The 22,231-nt window shown below is 43.0% G+C and overlaps 1 protein-coding gene across 6 annotated transcripts in view; it reads left to right on the forward strand.

The window, feature by feature from the left end:
* The window catches only part of LOC137372942 (P-selectin-like), a 94,294-nt gene that overhangs the window by 33,889 nt on the left and 38,174 nt on the right, over positions 1-22,231 (forward strand). For 4 of the 6 annotated variants that reach the window (XM_068037473.1, XM_068037472.1, XM_068037475.1 and 1 more), the window contains exons 11-18: positions 1,829-2,014; positions 9,741-9,926; positions 11,104-11,289; positions 11,443-11,628; positions 14,833-15,018; positions 15,177-15,362; positions 16,897-17,082; positions 17,236-17,421. In XM_068037473.1, the coding sequence (XP_067893574.1) occupies positions 1,829-2,014; positions 9,741-9,926; positions 11,104-11,289; positions 11,443-11,628; positions 14,833-15,018; positions 15,177-15,362; positions 16,897-17,082; positions 17,236-17,421 (1,488 nt within the window). The remainder of the gene's footprint in view (positions 1-1,828; positions 2,015-9,740; positions 9,927-11,103; positions 11,290-11,442; positions 11,629-14,832; positions 15,019-15,176; positions 15,363-16,896; positions 17,083-17,235; positions 17,422-22,231) is intronic. The other 2 variants (XM_068037478.1, XM_068037477.1) reach the window with 2 other exon arrangements.

The raw sequence follows: 22,231 nt of genomic DNA on the forward strand, positions 1-22,231 counted from the left end.
TACTGAGGATTATAGACTTGAATATAGTAAAAACACAGAATTTCTAGATGAACGAAGACCAAAATCCATCTAGTCCACCTTTTACCATCCTGGTAGTTATATGATACAGCAATAATGAGATTGTTGACGAATCATGGCAATCAATGTCTATCAATTAGTCTACAATAGGCCTAGACATGAGGTGAGGAAAACATTCAATTGTGTAAAGCATTGGGAACCATAGGTCCAAAGTCACCTGTTCCTCCCAAGCATACTGCACTTACCATGCTATACTAATAGTAGTGAAGCTATTATTCTGGGTAAAACTGATAATGCCTTCTGGCATCCGCATATGCACAGTGAAACACAGAAATCCAGAGGTTGCTGTCAGTGATACTTGTTTCCTTTACAGGGTATGTTATTGCAGTCTTCACCAATGGAAGCTGCAGAGAGATCACTGTGATACAGGGCCTTGGTGAGGCCACACCTGGAATATTGTGTGCAGTTTTGGTCTCCTTATCTGAGGAAGGATGTTCTTGCTATAGAGGGAGTGCAGCGAAGATTTACCAGACTGATTCCTGGGATGGCGGGACTGATGTATGACGAGAGATTGAATCGGTTAGGATTATATTCGCTGGAGTTCAGAAGAGTGAGGGGGGATTGCATAGAAGCCTATAAAATTCTAACAGGACCTGACAGGGTAGATGCAGGAAGGATGTTCCCGATGGTGGGGCAGTCCAGAACCAGGGGTCATAGTCTAAGGATACGGGGTAAACCTTTCAGGACTGAGATGAGGAGAAATTTCTTCACCCCGAGAGTGGTGAGCCTGTGGAATTCGCTACCACAGAAAGCAGTTGAGGCCAAAACATTGTATATTTTCAAGAAGGAATTAGATATATTGGGTCTAAAGGGATCAAAGGGTATGAGGCGAAAGCCAGAACAGGCTACTGAGTTGGATGATCAGCCATGATCATAATGAATGGCGGAGCAGGCTCGAAGGGCCAAATGGTCTATTCCTGCTCCTATTTTCTATGTTTCTATGATAGTGTGAACTTCGGTTAATTATTCACTATTTTCACTCTAAAAGCAGTTGAAAATGTTAGGCCTTATACTATCAGGAGGAACAGAGTTTTAACAGCACAGTAAGTGATAATTACTGCTGAATAACCTTTCTGGCCCTGTATTTTTTTTTATGTGTGTAGTGTCTCATTCCCTCAGAAGAAACTTAATGTTTCAGATTTTTAAAAAAATTATGTTTTTTAAAATAGTTTTCTGTTTTGCTCTTTTATGTTTCTCCCTTAATCCTATGTGTATGTCCCAATCTTTATTTAGCTTCCTGTCCAATGGTTTAAATGTAATTTATATTTTCTGTTTTTTACTTACTGCTTTGCAATCTGCATGGTTTGGTCAGGATTCTTCAATGTAATTGGTTGAACAGCCTCCCTGCTGCTTGCATGTATCGCAGATCCCCTGTAGAGTGTGCCAAATTCAACAGACATTGCATGACTGGAAATCTCCGCTGACAAGTCCACTAAAGGACTGTGGGCAAATGTACCAGGGGGTTCCTTTGATATTAATGGCAAAACCTGGGCCATTACATCATGTCTCAAATTATTCATATACTGTATATTTCTTTTTGAAAGAAAGCTAACTAATTTGCTTTGAATCAATCACGCTATCTGCTTCCATTGGCTTCCTACAGCATCTATTTCATAGATTCACCAGTCCCTCACTGAAATAATGGGCCCAATTTTAAATCTGTGCAAGTGAGTGGGTTTAAATGAGTTAAAATCTTGCCCAATGTTTCCACAGATTAATTTAAATAACAAACTGCAAACTTCTATTTCAGTCATAAAGTGCGAGCCACTTACACAGCCTGCCCATGGGGCGATGAACTGCTCCCATCCCTTTGGAAACTTTAGCTACAGCTCAATGTGTGATTTTTGGTGCTCTGAAGGATTTCTGTTGTCTGGAACAAACTGGCTCGAATGTGATATTTCTGGACAATGGACAGCAAAGACCCCTATTTGCAAAGGTAATAAAGGCATCTAACAATCACTGCAGTTTTGTCCCTATTCGCTGTGAGGGACTGTGGGCACGTGGATCACTTTTCTTTTCAAATGGAAGATATGCAGAAAAAGAGCTCTGCTGCTGTGTCTATTGGACCTTTCATTACTGGATCTGCTGAGCCTACTGGGTGGCTTACTGGGTCGAATTTCCAGGGTAGCCAGGAACTTTCCACACATAACTCCAAAGCTGGCTGTGGACACAGCTGTGGGAAGTTGAACAGAAGGCCTGCCTGCCTTCCCCAGCAATGCCCTCTCATTACCCAACCGCTCCCACCAGATGGCCAGGACTTCTAATCGCATTTACATGGTGTAGAAACCCAGCAAATCTGGGATCCACGCCAAAATCCTGTCCCCTTCCTGCTGTCAGTCTGTCTGCTTTGTGCTCTTCCCCTCCACAGAAAATTTGAGCCTCAGGAGTTTGAGTTACCTCTCCAGTGCAGTTGCAAAGGAGTGTTGCATTGGTGGAGATAATCATTTGGATTAAAGGTTAAACAGCGGCCCTGTCTACCTGGCCCAGTTCAGATAATCCCATGTATTCAAGCGAGAACAGGAAATTCTCCTGATGGCATTGATCCTCCTGTGCTCAAAAATGGTTGCCAATTTGCCTACATAGCATAGTCACCAAACTTTAAAGAGTTAACTTACCCTATGTGAAGCACTTTGAGATGTTTCTGGGAGATGTAATATGGTTATATAAACAGGAAAACCTTTCCTTTTTTATTGTTCTAAATTTTTCTCTTCCTCTTCTAAAGGCACTAACGCTTGCTGAAGCATGTACACTGTCAACACTCTGATGCAAGTAACCAATCCTAATTTTGCACACTAATCCCTTATGTGGGACCTTATCAAAAGCCTTCTGAAAATCCAAATACACCACATCCACTGGTTCTCCCTTATCTATTCTACTAGTTACATCCTCAAAACACTCCAGTAGATTTGTTAAGCATGATTTCCCTTTTTTGTAAACCCATGTTGACTTTGTCCAATAATGTTTATGCTTTCCAGGTGTTCTGCTATCACATCCTTTATAATAGACTCTAGCATTTTCCCCACTACTGATGTTAGGCTAACTGGTCTGTAATTCCCTATTTTCTCTCCCTCCTTTTTTAAATAGTGAGGTTACATTTGCCACCCTTCAATCTGTAGGAACTGCTCCAGAGTCTATAGAGGTTTGGAAGATGACCACCGATGCATCCATTATTCCCAGGGCCACTTCCTTTAGTACTCTGGGATGTAGATTATCAGGCCCTGGAGATTTGTCGGCCTTTAAACCCATTAATTTCCCTAGCACTATTTTTTTACTAATACTGATTTCCTTCAATTCCTCCCTCTCATTAGACCCTTGGTTCCCTAGCATTTCTGGGAGGTTATTTGTGTCCTCCTTTGTCAAGACAGAACCAAAGTATGTGTTTAATTGTTCTGCCATTTCTTTGTTCCACATTATAACTTCCCCCGTTTCTCTTTGCATATTTATAGAAGCTTTTATAGTCAGTTTTTATGTTCCCTGCAAGTTTACTCTCTTACTCTATTTCCCCCCACTTAAACAACCTCTTTGTCCTCCTTTTCTGAATTCTAAATTGCTCCCAATCCTCAGACTTGCTGCTTTTTGTGGCAATTTTATATGCCTCCTCTTTGGATCTAATACTATCCCTAATTTCTTTTGTAAGCCACGGTTGAGCCACCTTTCTGGTTTTATTTTTGCGCCAAGCAGGAATGAATAATTGTTGTAATTCATGCACACATTTTTTAAACATTATCCATTGCCTATCCACCGTCAACCCTTTTAATAAAGTTCCCCAATCTATCATAGCCAACTCGCGTCTCATACCTTTGTAGTTTCCTTTATTTAGATTCAAGATTCAACTACTTCACTCTCCGTCTTAATGAAGAATTCTATCATGTTATGATCACGCCTCCCCAAGGGACCCCGCACAACAAGATTGTTAATTAATCCTTTCTCATTGCACAATACCCAGTCTAGGATAGCCTGTTCTCTAGTTGGTTCCTCAATGTATTGGTCTAAAAAACCATCATATACACACTCCAGGAAATCCTCCTCCACAGTATTATTGCTAATTTGGTTTGACCGATCTATATGTGGATTAAATTCACCCATGATTACAGTTGTACCCTTATTGCATGCGTCTCTGATTTCCTGTTTAATGCCATCCCTTACATCTCCACTACAGTTTGGGAGCCAAAAGGCAACCCCCACTAATGTTTTCTGCCCCTTTGTGTTTCTTAGCTCCACCCATACAGATTCCATATTATGATTTTTCGAGCCAATATTGTTCCTTACTATTGCTTTGATTTCCTCCTTTACTAACAACGCTACCCCACCTCCTTTCCTTTTTTGCCTGTCCTTCCTAAATATTGAATACCCCTGGATGTTCAGTTCCCATCCTTAGTCACCCTGCAGCCATGTCTCCATAATCGCAACTATATCATAACCATTTATATCTATTTGCGCTGTTAATTCATCTACCTTATTGCGAATGCTCCATGCATTAAGACATAATGCCTTTAGATTTGTCTTTTTAACATTGTTAGTCATCTTAGCTTTATTTTGCACTATGGCCCCATTTGTTTCTCGCCCTTGTTTTCTCTGCCTTCCACTTTTGCTTCTTACCTTTTTGTCTTTCATTTCTACTCTTGTCTCCCCCTCCTCTGTCCCCCTGCTTAGATTCCCATCACCCTGCCATTCTAGTTTAAACCCTCCCTGACAGCACGAGCAAACACCCACCACCTCCCACCACCCCCCCACCGCCCCCGAGGAAATTGGTCCCAATCCTGTCCAAACGCAACCTGTCCAGCTTGTGCCGGTCCCACCTTCCCCAGATCCAATCCCAATGTCCCAGGAATCTGAATCCTTCCCCTCTACACCATCTCTCCAGCCACGTATTCATCTAATATATCCTGCTATTTCTGTTGTCGCTAGCACATGGCACTGGTAGTAATCCTGAGATTACTACCTTTGAGGTCCTACTTTTTAATTTATGTCCTAGCTCCCTATATTCAGCTTGTAGGATCTCATCCCTTTTTCCACCTATGTCGTTGGTACCGATTTGTACCACGACAACTGGCTGCTCGCCCTTCCCCCTCAGAATGCCCTGCAGCTGCTCAGAGACATCCTTAACCCTACGACCAGGGAGGCAACATACCATCCTGGAGTCTCTTTTGTGGCCGCAGAAATGCCTGTCTGTTCCCCTTACGATTGAATCCCCTATCACTATAGCCCTGCCACTCTTCTTCCTCCTCCTGTGCAGCAGAGCCACCCATGGTGCCATGAACTTGCTGCTTCCCCCTGAGCCATCTACCCCCATCAATATCCAAAGTGGTATATATGTTAGAGAGGGGGATGGCCACAGGGGACTCCTGCACTACCTGCCTTCCTCTACTCTGCTTGGTGGTCACCCATTCCCTTTCTGCTTTGCAGCATTTGCCTGCAGTGTGACCACCTCGCTAAATGTGCTATCCACATCGATCTCAGCATCGCAGATGCTCCACAGTGAATCCACCCCCAGCTCCAGCTCCGTAATGCGGGTAGCCAGTAGCTGCAGATGGATACACTTCCTGCACACATGGTCGTCGGGGATACTGGAAGCGTTCCTGATTTCACACATAGCGCAGAAGGAGCATATCATGGGGGTGAGCTCTCCTGCCATGATTAACCTTTAGATTACTTCGTTACTCCCTTTAATTAAAAAATACTAATTACGCCAGGGGCCTTGTTCTACTCCAAACACTATCCACTACAATCTATAGTTCTTACGTTTACTTTTGAAGCTACTGATAAATCCTACTAAAAGTCAATACAGTTCATTAGTTAAAATAAACCTTACTCAAAAAAAGTTACTCACTTGTTCCTTATTATTAAGCTATTTACACACGCACCCTAACACTGGTGTACTAACTCAGCTATTTAGAGTTATTTCCTAACAGTAGTTATTCACCAAGCAATCACTTTGTAGCATTCCTGTACGTCACTGCTCACTTTATTTTCAAACTCCGGTGTGCCTGGACTCCTCTCCGCTGCTCTCCTGGAAGATGAATGCTGTAGGCCGTGATTCTCGGGCTCTATTTATCCACTCCTCGCTCCATGTTCTTCCCGCAGGTCCGCTCCTCCCCTGGAAGGTAAGGTAATGAGAGTTGGAGCCAAGTGGCCCTGGCCGAACCCAAACTGAGCATCGGGGAGCAGGTTATTGTTGAGTAAATGCCACTTGATAGTGCTGTCAGCAATGTCTTTTATCACTTTGCTGATAATTGAGAGTAGGACATTACCATTTGGATTTCCAGAAGGCATTTGACAAGGTGTCACATAAAAGGTTATTGCGCAAAGTTGGAGCTCATGGTATAGGGAGCAATATATTCGCATGGATAGAAGATTGGCTGGCTGACAGAAATGGAGAGTATGCATAAATGGGTCCTTTTCTGAGTGGCAGGTATTTTTTTTTGCTCGATTGTGGGATGTGGACATTGCTGGCGAGGCCAGCATTTATTGCCCATCCCTAATTGCCCTTGAACTAAGTGGCTTGCGAGGGCATTTATGAGTCAACCACATTGCTGTGGGTCTGGAGTCACTCGTAGACCAGACCAGGTAAGGACAGCAGATTTCCTTCCCTACAGGACATTAGTGAAACAGATGTTTTTTTACAACAATTTCATTGTCATCATGAGATGATTAATTTCAGATTTATTAACAGATGGCAAAATTTGAACTCAATTAAGGTGGGATTCAAACCCATGTTCCCAGAGCATTAAACTGCATTCTGGATTAGTATTCCATTGACATTACCACTACGCCACCACCTCCCCAGGGTGTCTGTACTGGAGCCTCAGCTGTTGAGAATTTTTACTTTTAACAATTTATATCAATGATTTAGATAAGGGGAGCGATGACATGGTAGCTAAATTTGCAGATGACACAAAGATAGGTAGGAAAGTATGCTGTGAAGATGATATAAGAAGGTTGCAGAGTGATATAGATAGGTTGAGTGAGTGGGCATAAATCAGGCAGATGGAATATAACATGGGAAAATGTGCAGCTGTTAACTTCGACAGGAAGAATAAAAAAGCAGCGTATTACTGAAATGGGGAACGACTGCAGAATTCTGAAATGCAGAGGGATCCAGGTGTTCTAGTGCATGAGTCACAATTTGTTAGTGTGCAGGTACAGCCAGTCACAAAGAAGGCTAATGGAATGCTATTCTTAATTGTGAGAGGAATTGAAAATAAAAGTAAGGATGTTATGCTTCAGTATGAAGGGCATTAGTGAGACCACATCCTGAATACTGTGTGCAGTTTTGGTCTCCTTATTTAAGGAAGGATGTAAATGCGTTGGAGGTGGTTCAGAGGAGGTTTATTAGATTGATTCCTGGAATGAGTGGGTTGTCTGATGAGGAAAGGTTGGACAGACTGGGCTTGTTTTCACTGAAGTTTAGAAGAATGAGAGGAGACTTGATTGAAGTATATAAGACCCTGAACAGTCTTGACAAGTTGGATGTGGAGAGGATGTTTCCTCTTGTGGGTGAGTCCAGAATTAATGGGCACGATTTTAAAATTAGGGGTCACCGTTTTAGGACAGAGATGAGGAGAAATGTTTTCTCTCAGAGTTGTGCGACTTTGGAATTCTCTGCCTCAGAAGGTGGTGGAGGCGGGGTCATTGAATATTTTTAACGCAGAGTTAGATAGATTCTTGTCAGACAAGTGAATCAAAGGTTATTGGGGGTAGATGGGAGTGTGGAATTCGAGACATAAACAGAGTAGCCATGATCTTATTGAATGGCAGAGCAGACCCGAGGGGCCAAATGGCCGACTTCTGCTCTTAATTCATATGTTCGTATGTATGTTTGTAGATTGATGGGACAGTAATTGGCTGGATTGGATTTATCCTGCATTTTGTGGGCAGGATATACCTGGGCAATTCTCCACATTGTCAGTTACATGCCAGTGTTTTAGCTGCATTGGAGCAGCTGGCTTGGGGTGCAGCTAGGTCTGGAGCACCTCTTCAGCACTAGTTGGGATGTTATTGGAGCCTATAATCTTGAGATATCTAGTGCTTTTAGCCGTTTCTTGATATCATGTGAAGTGAATTGAATTGACTGCAAGCTAGCATATGTGATGGTGGGGACCTCAGGAGGAGGCCACGATGGATCATCCATCCACTTGGCACTTCTGACTGAAGATGGTTGCAAACTCTTCAGCCTTCTTCTTTGCACTGAGTTATGGTCTTTGCCATCATTGAGGATCGGGATGTTCACGGAGCCTCCTCCTCCGGTCGTTAGTTCAATTGACCACTTGCAGTCATGATTGAATGTGGCAGGAATATAGAGCTTTGATCTGTTCTGTTGGTTATGGGATCACTTAGCTCTGTCTATAGCATGCTGCTTCTGCTGTTTACCATGTGTGTAGTTCTGTGTGGTAGCTTCACCAGGTATGCCTGGTGCTACTCCTGGCACTGCTCTCCAACCGTCCTGAAGAATTTCATGAAGTCAGACACATGGCTGTCAATTTCAAAATGAGGTAAATTTGCCATATTAACCTTATAACAGGATTTCTTAAGTTAGGGGCAAACCAGAAAAATCAGGTGACATACTAGTTTCCAATTGACTATTTGGGCTGGATCTTGAAAGGGTCTTGGGGTTTGGAGCTGGTGTGGACATGATTTAAACATTGCTGCCCAGAAGATCATCTCCGGAACCTGATATCTCCAGGACAGGCCCCAATTTTCAATATGAGGGCTGCGGGAGGGAATGGGGAAGCCTCTGGCCTCCAATTAAGCTCCTTTAGGAGTTTGTTAAAGAGAAGTGGGGTCCACACCACAATTTTCAAAGAGGAGTCTGGCGAGCCTGGCCAGTCAGATACACGATAGTGCACAACTGTCAGGCTCACAGCGGGCAGGAGGCTAACTTTCTTGTTTGAAGAAGAAATGTTTTCGGCCCATGGGGATCTTGTGCCAGGGCCCAGCGCGGGACTTTTTTTTTTATTATGGAACAACTGCCTCACCTGTTCATTCTGCTGTCCCTCTGAGAAGCTGCTGCTCCCCTCGGTAAGGCAGCAGCAGGCCACATCATGGCTGCTGCTTGCCTTTGCCTCTGTGCCAGGAGGGCAGCTGTGTCCTCCTGCAGTTGATCGGTGCCACTAATTCGGCACTGAACTCGCCTCCTGCCCAATTAGGGCATTACCATTTGAAGATTACATTGCATTGGCAACACAGCTGAGGCAGGAGGTTGAGACCTGGGAATCATCAGGGCATCGTGTTCCCAACCCCGTTTTGAAAATCTAGACCTTTATCTTCGCTGGTTGTGTGTAAATAGAAGCACTGTGAATAGTGTCACTAATATTCCAGCCATGAAGTGCGACGTGCTGAGGAGTTCAGATCGAGGAACCTATAACTGCTCCCATCCCTATGGAGACTTCAGCTACAGCTCATTGTGTGATTTTACCTGTGCTGAAGGATTTATATTAACAGGATCAGATAGCCTGGAGTGTGGAGCTTCTGGAAACTGGACAGCACAGACTCCCATATGTACAGGTATTACACTGCACCAAATGAACACATGTTTATGACCTGTGCTGAACTTTTCAGTAAAAAGATGGTTCAATTTCTATAATAAGTTATTTATACACATTACAGAGTATGCTGTGCTTCAACTTCACAAATGAATATTGAAATTTAAACGTGTATTTCAGTTGCAACTTGTCAGGCACTGACACAGCCTGAACGAGGGTTGATAGACTGCACCCATCCCATTGGAGACTTCAGTTACAACTCAACATGTGACTTTGACTGCACTGAAGGGTTTGTACTACAGGGCTCAGACAAGCTTCAATGTCAAGCCAATGGGCAGTGGACAGCAGAGACTCCAAGCTGTAAAGGTACTGAGCAACTTTCTATAGATGGTCAATGTTAAATTATTTTATTAAGTGTTAAGTAAAAATAGTTTTCTCATTTCCGAGCTGTTATTTGAATCTATATATATTTATACAGGTATATATGTCTCAACTTTCAGATGCCTACTGAATTTAAATCCTGTATTTCTGCTGTAATCTGTCAGACATTGACACAGCCTGAATGAGGGGCAATGAACTGCTCCCGTCCCATTGGAGACTTCATTTACACCTCAATGTGTTACTTTTACTATATTGAAGGATTTGTACTGAATGGGTCAGACAGGCTTCAGTGTCAAGCCAATGGGCAGTAGTCAGGACACACTTCCAGTTGTAAAGCTACTGGGGAAATTTACATTGATCATTTTTAACTGATATGCAAAACTCACAATAAAGCTGGTTTGACATCTGCAATATTGAACATTGAGAAAATATATAGTATATGCCATCTTTCAACATTCTAATTTTAAGTTCTAATCTTGTATTTAAGTTATAAACTGTGAGACATTGATACAGCCTGAAGGAACGGCAATGAACTGTTCCCATCCCATTGGAGACTTCAGTTACAGCTCAACATGTGATTTTAGCTGTGCTGAAAGGTTTGTACTGAACCAGTCAGACAGGCTTCAGTGTCAAGCCAATGAACAGTGGACACCACTAACCACCAGGTGTAAAGGTACTGAGGAACATTAGGTGAACTATCAAATACTAAAATGGTGTAATAATGCAACAATTCCCACAAGCCTGCCTGTGTGTCTATGAACGTTTGAGTGCTGGTAAACCAGTTCAGCTTTCAAAACATTCACATCTCTTTCATTGGAATTGAGAATTTGTATTTCAGCTGTAAACCGCTGCTGATAACAGCCTGAAAACAGAGCAGTGAATTGTTTCCATCCCATTGGAGACTTCAATTACAGCTCAACATAAGACGTTAGCGTCAATGTAGGCATTTAGTGTAGGGAATTGGGTAAACTCCGATTTGTTTCAACGAACCATATTCATTAAGTTGTCACTCATTAAATGAATGCTCATTTATAAGTTTGGTTTTAAACCTTCCAGTAAAAGCTTGTTTCGTCTTCACAGTGCTGAAGTTATATATCCTTACACATGCATATACTATGTCATATGTTTCAAAAAAAGTTGAAATTTCAATCTTGTATTTCAGCTGTAACCTGTCAGACACTGACACAGCCTGAACGAGGGGCAATGAGCTGCTCCCATCCCATTGGAGACTTCAGTTACACCTCAACATGTGATTTTAGCTGTGATGAAGGGTTTGAGTTGAACAGGTCAGGCAGGCTTCAGTGCCAAGCCAATGGACTGTGGACAGCACACATTCCTAGCTGTAAAGGTACTGTTGAATTTTACATAATATTCGTTTCTAAATGATATGCAAAGCTTTCAATAAAGCTGGTTTTATATCTGCAATATTTAACATTGAGAAAATATATAGTAAATGGCATCTTTCAACATTCTGATTTTAAGTTCTAACCTTGTATTTCAGTTGTAAACTGCCAGACACTGACACAGCCCGAACAAGGGGCAATGAACTGTTCCCATCCCATCGGAGACTTCAGTTACAGCTCAACGTGCGATTTTAGCTGCAATGAGGGATTTGTACTGCATGGGTCAGACAGGATTCAGTGTCAAGCCAATAAACAGTGGACAGCACAGACTCCTAACTGTAAAGGTACTGGGGAATTTTATGTGGATACTCATTTATAGATCATATATAAAGGTATTCTGCAATATTTGAAAATATATATACGTTCAAGAATATATGTTGTATATCTGAACATGCTCATCTTAAATATGAAATATGTCTTTCAGCTATAAGCTGTTAGACACAAATACAGCCTGAACAAGCCTGCTCCCGTGCTATCAGAAAGTTCAGTTAAATTCAACATGTCACTTCAGCTATGCTGAAGTATTTGTACTACATGAGTTAGAGGGTAGACAGGCTTCAGGGTCGTGTTAACAGATAGAGGACAACACTGCACCCCCCTCCCTGCTCCCCCCCCCCCCCCCCCCCCACCCCCCACTAGCTATACAAGTAAAATGTACACTACTGCTGTCACAGTCTTCAGCTACAGCACTGGCATCACAGTAATTGCACGGTATAAGATGTCCACAAAAAACAGGACAAATTCAATTCTGCCAATTAACATTCAATTAGCCAACTATCAATCATCAGCAAAGTGATGGAGTGGGTCGTCGGCAGTGCTATCAAGCAGCAATTACTTAGCAACAACTTGCTCCCCGATACTCGGTTTGGGTTCCACCAGGACCACTTAGCCCCAGATCTCAGTACTGCCTTGTCCAAACATGGAAAAAAGAGCTGAGTTGCAGAAGTAAGTTGAGAATGACTGCCCTTGATATGAAGGCAGCCTTTGACCAATTGTGGCATCAAGGAAGCCTAATAAAATTGTAGTTAATGGGAATCAGAGCGAAAACTCTCCAACTAGCGCAAAGGAAGATGGTTGTAGTTGTTGGAGACCAATCACCTCAGTCCTAGAACATTGCAGCAGGAGTTCTTCATGGCAGAATCCTAGACCCAACCATCTTCAGATGCTTCATCAAAGACCTTCCCTCCATCACAAGGTGAGAAGTGGGAATGTTCACTGATGATTGCAGTGTTCAGTTCCATTCTAAACAACAATAAATTGTGTTTATATAGTGCCTTTAACATAACAAAACATCCCAAGGCACTTTACAGGAGAGTTATAAAGCAAAATTTGACAGTGAGCCATGTAAGGTGATATTAAGACAGATGGTCAAAATCTTGGTCAAAGAAATAAGTTTTAAAGAGTGCAACTGAAGGTACACCGTCAATACTGGAGCAATTAATATCAAGGATGCTCAAGAGGCTGAAATCAGAGGAGCGCAGATATCTTGCAGAGTTGTAGGGTTGGAGGAGATTAATTTGCAACTCCTCAAATAATGAAGGAAAGGTTGGACAGGCTGGGCTTGGTTTCACTGAAGTTTAGAAGAGTGAGGGGAGACTTGATTGAAGTTTATAAGACCCTGAACAGTCTTCACAAGGTGGATGTGGAGAGGATGTTTCCTCTTGTGGGTGAGTCCAGAACTAATGGGCACGGTTTTAAAATTAGGGGTCACCGTTTTAGGACAGAGATGAGGAGAAATGTTTTCTCTCAGAGGCTTGTGCAACTTTGGAACTCTCTGCCTCAGAAGGTGGTGGAGGCGGGGTCATTGAATATTTTTAACGCAGAGTTAGATAGATTCTTGTTAGACAAGTGAATCAAAGGTTATCAGGGGTAGATGGGAGAGTGGAATTCGAGACATAAACAGAGCAGCCATGATCTTATTGAATGGCAGAGCAGGCCCGAGGGGCCAAATGGCTTACTTCTGCTCCTAATTCATATGTTCGTATGTATGTTTGTAGATTGATGGGACAGTAATTGGCTGGATTGGATTTATCCTGCATTTTGTGGGCAGGACATACCTGGGCAATGCTCCACATTGTCAGGTACATGCCAGTGCTTTAGCTGCACTGGAACAGCTGGCTTGGGGTGCAGCTAGGTCTGGCGCACCTCTTCAGCATGAGTTGGGATGTTATTGGAGCCTATAATCTTTAGATATCTAGTGCTTTTGGCTGTTTCTTGATATCATGTGAAGTGAATTGAATTGACTGCAAACTAGCATATGTGATGGTGGGGACCTCAGGAGGAGGCCACAATGGATCATCCACTTGGCACTTCTGACTGAAGATGGTTGCAAACTCTTCAGCCTTCTTCTTTGCACTGAGTTACGGGCTTTGCCATCATTGAGGATAGGGATGTTCATGGAGCATCCTCCTCCAGTCATTTGTTCAATTGACCACTTACAGTCATGATTGAATGTGGCAGGAATATAGAGCCTTGATCTGATCTGTTGGTTATGAGATCACTTAGCTCTGTCTATAGCATGCTGCTTCTGCTGTTTACCATGTGTGTAGTTCTGTGTGGTAGCTTCACCAGGTATGCCTGGTGCTACTCCTGGCGCTGCTCTCCAACCGTCCTGAAGAATTTCATGAAGTCAGACACATGGCTGTCAATTTCAAAATGAGGTAAATTTGCCATATTAACCTTATAACAGGATTTCTTAAGTTAGGGGCAAACCAGAAAAATCAGGTGACATACTAGTTTCCAATTGACTATTTGGGCTGGATCTTGAAAGGGTCTTGGGGTTTGGAGCTGGTGTGGACGTGATTTAAACGTTGCTGCCCAGAAGATCATCTCCGGAACCTGATATCTCCAGGACAGGCCCCAATTTTTAATATGAGGGCTGCGGGAGGGAATGGCGAAGCCTCTGGCCTCCAATTAAGCTCCTTTAGGAGTTTGTTAAAGGGAAGTGGGGTCCACACCACAATTTTCAAAGAGGAGTCTGGCGAGCCTGGCCAGTCAGATACACGATAGTGCACAACTGTCAGGCTCACAGCGGGCAGGAGGCTAACTTTCTTGTTTGAAGAAGAAATGTTTTCGGCCCATGGGGATCTTGTGCCAGGGCCCAGCGCGGGACTTTTTTTTTATTATTATGGAACAACTGCCTCACCTGTTCATTCTGCTGTCCCTCTGAGAAGCTGCTGCTCCCCTCAGTAAGGCAGCAGCAGGCCACATCATGGCTGCTGCTTGCCTTTGCCTCTGTGCCAGGAGGGCAGCTGTGTCCTCCTGCAGTTGATCGGTGCCACTAATTCGGCACTGAACTCGCCTCCTGCCCAATTAGGGCATTACCATTTGAAGATTACATTGCATTGGCAACACAGCTGAGGCAGGAGGTTGAGACCTGGGAATCATCAGGGCATCGTGTTCCCAACCCCGTTTTGAAAATCTAGACCTTTATCTTCGCTGGTTGTGTGTAAATAGAAGCACTGTGAATAGTGTCACTAATATTCCAGCCACGAAGTGCGACGTGCTGAGGAGTCCAGATCGAGGAACCTATAACTGCTCCCATCCCTTTGGAGACTTCAGCTACAGCTCATTGTGTGATTTTACCTGTGCTGAAGGATTTATATTAACAGGATCAGATAGCCTGGAGTGTGGAGCTTCTGGAAACTGGACAGCACAGACTCCCATATGTACAGGTATTACACTGCACCAAATGAACACATGTTTATGACCTGTGCTGAACTTTTCAGTAAAAAGATGGTTCAATTTCTATAATAAGTTATTTATACACATTACAGAGTATGCTGTGCTTCAACTTCACAAATGAATATTGAAATTTAAACGTGTATTTCAGTTGCAACTTGTCAGGCACTGACACAGCCTGAACGAGGGTTGATAGACTGCACCCATCCCATTGGAGACTTCAGTTACAACTCAACATGTGACTTTGACTGCACTGAAGGGTTTGTACTACAGGGCTCAGACAAGCTTCAATGTCAAGCCAATGGGCAGTGGACAGCAGAGACTCCAAGCTGTAAAGGTACTGAGCAACTTTCTATAGATGGTCAATGTTAAATTATGTTTATGTTTAGAGATACAGCACTGAAACAGGCCCTTCGGCCCACCGAGTCTGTGCCGACCATCAACCACCCATTTTATACTAATCCTACACTAATCCCATATTCCTACCGCATCCCCACCTGTCCCTATATTCCCCGACCACCTACCTATACTGGGGGCAATTTATAATGGCCAATTTACCTATCAACCTGCAAGTCTTTTGGCTTGTGGGAGGAAACCGGAGCACCCGGAGAAAACCCACGCAGACACAGGGAGAACTTGCAAACTCCACACAAGCAGTACCCAGAATTGAACCCGGGTCACTGGAGCTGTGAGGCTGCGGTGCTAACCACTGCGCCACTGTGCCGCCACACTTATTTTATTAAGTGTTAAGTAAAAATAGTTTTCTCATTTCCGATCTGTTATTTGAAACTATATATATTTATACAGGTATATATGTCTCAACTTTCAGATGCCTACTGAATTTAAATCCTGTATTTCTGCTGTAATCTGTCAGACATTGACACAGCCTGAATGAGGGGCAATGAACTGCTCCCGTCCCATTGGAGACTTCATTTACACTCAATGTGTTACTTTTACTATATTGAAGGATTTGTACTGAATGGGTCAGACAGGCTTCAGTGTCAAGCCAATGGGCAGTAGTCAGGACACACTTCCAGTTGTAAAGCTACTGGGGAAATTTACATTGATCATTTTTAACTGATATGCAAAACTCACAATAAAGCTGGTTTGACATCTGCAATATTGAACATTGAGAAAATATATAGTATATGCCATCTTTCAACATTCTAATTTTAAGTTCTAATCTTGTATTTAAGTTATAAACTGCGAGACACTGATACAGCCTGAAGGAACGGCAATGAACTGTTCCCATCCCATTGGAGACTTCAGTTACAGCTCAACATGTGATTTTAGCTGTGCTGAAAGGTTTGTACTGAACCAGTCAGACAGGCTTCAGTGTCAAGCCAATGAACAGTGGACACCACTAACCACCAGGTGTAAAGGTACTGAGGAACATTAGGTGAACTATCAAATACTAAAATGGTGTAATAATGCAACAATTCCCACAAGCCTGCCTGCGTGTCTATGAACGTTTGAGTGCTGGTAAACCAGTTCAGCTTTCAAAACATTCACATCTCTTTCATTGCAATTGAGAATTTGTATTTCAGCTGTAAACCGCTGCTGATAACAGCCTGAAAACAGAGCAGTGAATTGTTTCCATCCCATTGGAGACTTCAATTACAGCTCAACATAAGACATTAGCGTCAATGTAGGCATTTAGTGTAGGGAATTGGGTAAACTCCGATTTGTTTCAACGAACCATATTCAAAAAGTTGTCACTCATTAAATGAATGCTCATTTATAAGTTTGGTTTTAAACCTTCCAGTAAAAGCTTGTTTCGTCTTCACAGTGCTGAAGTTATATATCCTTACACATGCATATACTATGTCATATGTTTCAAAAAAAGTTGAAATTTCAATCTTGTATTTCAGCTGTAACCTGTCAGACACTGACACAGCCTGAACGAGGGGCAATGAGCTGCTCCCATCCCATTGGAGACTTCAGTTACACCTCAACATGTGATTTTAGCTGTGATGAAGGGTTTGAGTTGAACAGGTCAGGCAGGCTTCAGTGCCAAGCCAATGGACTGTGGACAGCACACATTCCTAGCTGTAAAGGTACTGTTGAATTTTACATAATATTCGTTTCTAAATGATATGCAAAGCTTTCAATAAAGCTGGTTTTATATCTGCAATATTTAACATTGAGAAAATATATAGTAAATGGCATCTTTCAACATTCTGATTTTAAGTTCTAACCTTGTATTTCAGTTGTAAACTGCCAGACACTGACACAGCCCGAACAAGGGGCAATGAACTGTTCCCATCCCATCGGAGACTTCAATTACAGCTCAACGTGTGATTTTAGCTGCAATGAGGGATTTGTACTGCATGGGTCAGACAGGATTCAGTGTCAAGCCAATAAACAGTGGACAGCACAGACTCCTAACTGTAAAGGTACTGGGGAATTTTATGTGGATACTCATTTATAGATCATATATAAAGGTATTCTGCAATATTTGAAAATATATATACGTTCAAGAATATATGTTGTATATCTGAACATGCTCATCTTAAATATGAAATATGTCTTTCAGCTATAAGCTGTTAGACACAAATACAGCCTGAACAAGCCTGCTCCCGTGCTGTCAGATATTTCAGTTAAATTCAACATGTCACTTCAGCTATGCTGAAGTATTTGTACTACATGAGTTAAAGGGTAGACAGGCTTCAGGGTCGTGTTAACAGATAGAGGACAACACTGCACCCCCCTCCCTGCGCCCCCCCTCCTCCCCCACCCCCCCCCCCCAATTAAGACAGATGATCAAAATCTTGGACAAAGAAGTAATTTTTAAGGAGTGTCTTACAGGAGGAAAGAGAAGTCGAGAGGCAGAGAAGTTTAGGGAGGGATTTTCAGAGGTTAGAACTTAGGCAACTGAAGGTACACCATCAATACTGGAGCAATTAATATCAAGGATGCTCAAGACGCTGGAATTAGAGGAGCGCAGATATCTTGGAGAGTTGTAGGGTTGGAGGAGATTAATTTGCAACTCCTCAAATAATGAAGCAGTCCCTGCCCACATGCAGCAAGATCGGGACAGCATTCAGACTTGGGCCGATAAGTGGCATGTAACATTCATGCCACACAAGTGCCAGACAATTACTATTTCCAACAACAGGGAGTCTAAATACCCACATTGACACTCAGTGGTACTACCATCATTGAATCCCCCACCATCAATATCCTGGGGGCCACCATTGACCAGAAACCTGGCCAGCCACATAATAGGTCAGAGGCTGAATACTCATTGGTGAGTGACTCATTTTCTGACTCACAAAGCTTCTCCACCATCTACAAGTCACAAATCAGGAGTGTGATGGAATACTCTCCACTTGCCTGGATAGGTGCAGCTCCAACAACACTCAAGAACCTTGACACCATCCAGGACAAAACAGCCCACTTGATTGGCACCCCATCCACCACATTAAACATTCACTCCCTCCAAACTGGCGCAGCATGACTGCAGTGTTTACCATCAACAAGTTGCACTGCAGCAACTCGCCAAGGTTTCTTCAACAGCACCTTCCAAGCTTGCGACCACTACCACCTAGAAGAACAAGGCAACAAGTGCATGGGAACACCACCAGTGCAAGTTCCCCTCCTAATCACACACCATCTTGATTTGGAGGTATATCGGCATTCGTTCATTGTCACTGGAACTCCCTACCTAACAGCACAATGGGAGTAACTTCAACACATGGACTATAGCAGATCACCTACATTTTAAGGGCAATTAAGGTTGGGCGTAAATGGAGGTCTTGTCAATAACATCCATATCCCGTGAATCCCAAGAATAAAGAAAGAGCTGGATCGGACAAAGCAAATATTTTTCTGTCAGGTACCACGATGCTGGCTATATTTTTCACCTGGTTGCTAATGTAAGTGGAAGTTAATGAGAATATAAAACTGTCTCTCAATTTTTTCACTCAATAGTACTAGAGGAAAACACTTTACACTGCATATTTGGTGCAAGTTTTTTTTTAAATATCTGTTGTTATACTTATTAAAGGCATTTTTTCATATATACTTTGCAAGCACTGTTCCTTTTCTCTGGTTAATCATTGGACTCTCATCATTGAGAGCTCTGCTTTAGAAACTCAGGGTAGAACATTCCCAGCCCTTTGGAGGCAGTATGGGAGGTGGGAGAGTTAGTAATATGGCAGGGGAAGGACTCAGGAGGGGAGCCCAACATCTTCCCACTGCCATGGCATATTGCCATTTCAGTGCAGCTGCCCACTTGGCGGTCAATTGAACTACTTAATTGGCCAATTAAGGGCCATTTCCCTCCTCCACAGGTATTTTGCCCATGTCAGGAGGGCCCGCCACCATGTGGGAAAACTGCTAGGTAAACCCTGGCAGCCTCCCAGCAGGTTCCAGTTGCGGGGGCCTCCTTTATGGGCGTTCCATGGCCCATGGAGGTACCCCCAGTGGCAATAGCCCAACCCGTGGCATCAATGCAGCCAGTGCAACACAATCCCCATCCTTCTTGATCACTGGGGACTGCCTGGCTGGTCCTGGCGTCTGCAACCCAACTCACCTGTTTCCAAGGGTACCCTGTCATTGAGGTGCCCGCTCCCTGGAGCTGCAGCCTCAGCACTGGCCACCGTTAGCGGTGGTGCTGCTGAGGCTGCCAAGCTGCCCGCCCTCTGATTGAGCTAGCAGGTCTCCGGGGCGGGCCATCGTCCTTAATTAGACTGCGGCCCTGGCTGCAGCCTGTTAATTGGCTGCTGCACCAAGATCACACTGCGAGCTGAAGCGGGGTTGCCTACCGCTTTCTGCCATGGCAGCAGGGCTTCCAGGTTAGCAGATTTCAGCCCTCAATCTCTGTTGTTGTTTGTATTCAGTTAGCCTTTTTTCTTTAATTGAGAGGAGGCTGTTGGATCTGTTGATCTGAGTATGAGTGGAAGCTGTATTGCTAGATGAAAGAAGGAAAGAAGACAGAAAAAATATTAATGGAAAAGTGCACGAAAACACTTATGTGATGATAGCAGAAGCATTCGGATAACTATCTCTGTCCAACTGTAGTTACTGCTATAATGTACTTGGCAATAAAGAAACTAGTAAACTGCTGTCACTTTGTGTCACAGAGGGTGCACCATGCCATGGTACACTTCCAAAACCATCAAACCAGGTTAGGTGGTCATTTATCTCACTGATGTTTGTGCAATCTAGCTTGGTGCAATTGGCTACAGCATTTGCTTACAAAACAACTGTGACTTAACTTCTAAAGTAAATCATTGGATGTGAAGAGTTGGGACATACTGAGGATGTGAAGGTGCTAGATAAATGCAAAGTCTTTCCATATTTCTCTTTGATCAGCCATAAGGTGGCACACAAGGGATTGGTGGTGCTGGGGAAGTTTGTGGTGAAGACCAATCAATCATCCCAACTGTCAGAACAGTTGTGGAGGTGACAGTTGGGATCTTGTTAAGAGAGAAAAACTGCCGAAAATAAAGTAGGAAATGGCAAGAACAGTCTTTACTTTTAACTCTGTTATCTCATGTTTTAACATTTTCTTATTAAAGCAATTATCTTCAGTCAAGATATTGTTGTCCTTGAGAGGGTAGTGAGGTGAGTGACAACGATTATTCAGGGCATGAGGAATTTAAGTTAAAGGGGAAAAGTTAAAGAAATATGGCATGTTTTCATTGGTAAGTAAAGATTCAAGATGACCTAATTCAAATGTTCAAGATTATGGAAGGAATTCACCAAAAATGACCAGGAAAATTGTTCACTAAGGGAAGAATTCAACTACCAGGAGACAGGAATAAAAAATGAGAAAATTCAGTTGGAACAGTTTCATCCAAAGGGTGGTGGTTGTAGAATAAACCACCACAGAAGGTCTCTAAAGTGGAACATAGGAACATAGGAAGATAGGAACAGAAGTAGGCCATTCAGCCCCTCAAGCCTGTCCCGCCATTCAATGAGATCATGGTTGATCTGCAGCCTAACTCCATATACCTGCCTTTGGCCCATATCCCTTAATATCTTTGCTTAACAAAAATCTATCTCAGATTTAAAATTAACAACTGTTCTAGTTTCAACTGCTGTTTGTGGGAGAGAGTTCCAAACCCCTACCACCCTTTACGTGAAGAAGTGCTTCCTAACATCTCTCCTGAACGGTCAGGTCCTAATTTTTAGACTATGCCCCCTAGTTTTAGAATCTCCAACCAGTGGAAATAGTTTACCTTTATCTAGCCTGTCTTTTCCTATTAATATCTTGAAGACTTCGATCAGATCACCCCTTAACCTTCTAAATTCTAGCGAAAATGGGCCTAATTTGTGTAATCTCTCCTCGTAACTTAACCCCTGTAGTCCAGGTATCATTCTTGTCAACCTACATTGCACTCCCTCCAAGGCCAATATATCCTTCCTAAGGTGTGGTGCCCAGAACTGCTCACAGTACTCCAAGTGGGGCCTAACCAGGGTTTTGTACAGCTGCAGCATAACCTCTGTGTCTTTATACTCCAATCCTCTAGATATAAAGGCGAGCATTCCATTAGCCTTTTTGATTATTTTCTGCACTTGCTCGTGGCATTTTAAAGATCTATGCACCTGAACCCCCAAGTCTCTTTGGACATCCACTGTACTTAACCTCTTCCCATTTAGAAAGTACCCTGCTCTATCCTTTTTTGGTCCAAAATGGATAATCTCACACTTGCCCGCATTGAAATCCATCTGCCACAGTTTTGCCCACTCACCTCGTCTGTCAATATCTCTTCGCAATTTTATGCTATCATCTGGACTGTCTACAATGCTGCCTAACTTTGTATCATCAGCAAATTTGGATATATGACTTACTATGCCATCATCCAAGTTGTTAATGAATAATGTGAATAATTGAGGCCCCAACACAGATCCCTGCGGGACACCACTAGTCACATCCTGCCAATCGGAGTACTTACCCATTATCCCCACTCTCTATCGCCTACCACTCAACCAACTTCCTAAACATGTCAATAATTTGCCCTCAACTCCATGGGCTTCTACCTTAGTTAACAGTCTCTTTTGTGGGACTTTATCAAATGCCTTCTGGAAGTCCATATAAATAACATCCATAGACATTCCCCTGTCCACTACCTTAGTCACCTCTTCAAAAAATTCAATGAGATTTGTCAGGCATGACCTTCCCGTCATGAATCCATGCTGGCTGTCTCTGATTAACTGAAATTTTTCGAGCTGTTCAGTCACGCTATCCTTGATTAT

The sequence above is a fragment of the Heterodontus francisci genome, chromosome 8 (genome assembly GCF_036365525.1).
Source record: "Heterodontus francisci isolate sHetFra1 chromosome 8, sHetFra1.hap1, whole genome shotgun sequence".
NCBI lineage: Eukaryota > Metazoa > Chordata > Chondrichthyes > Heterodontiformes > Heterodontidae > Heterodontus > Heterodontus francisci.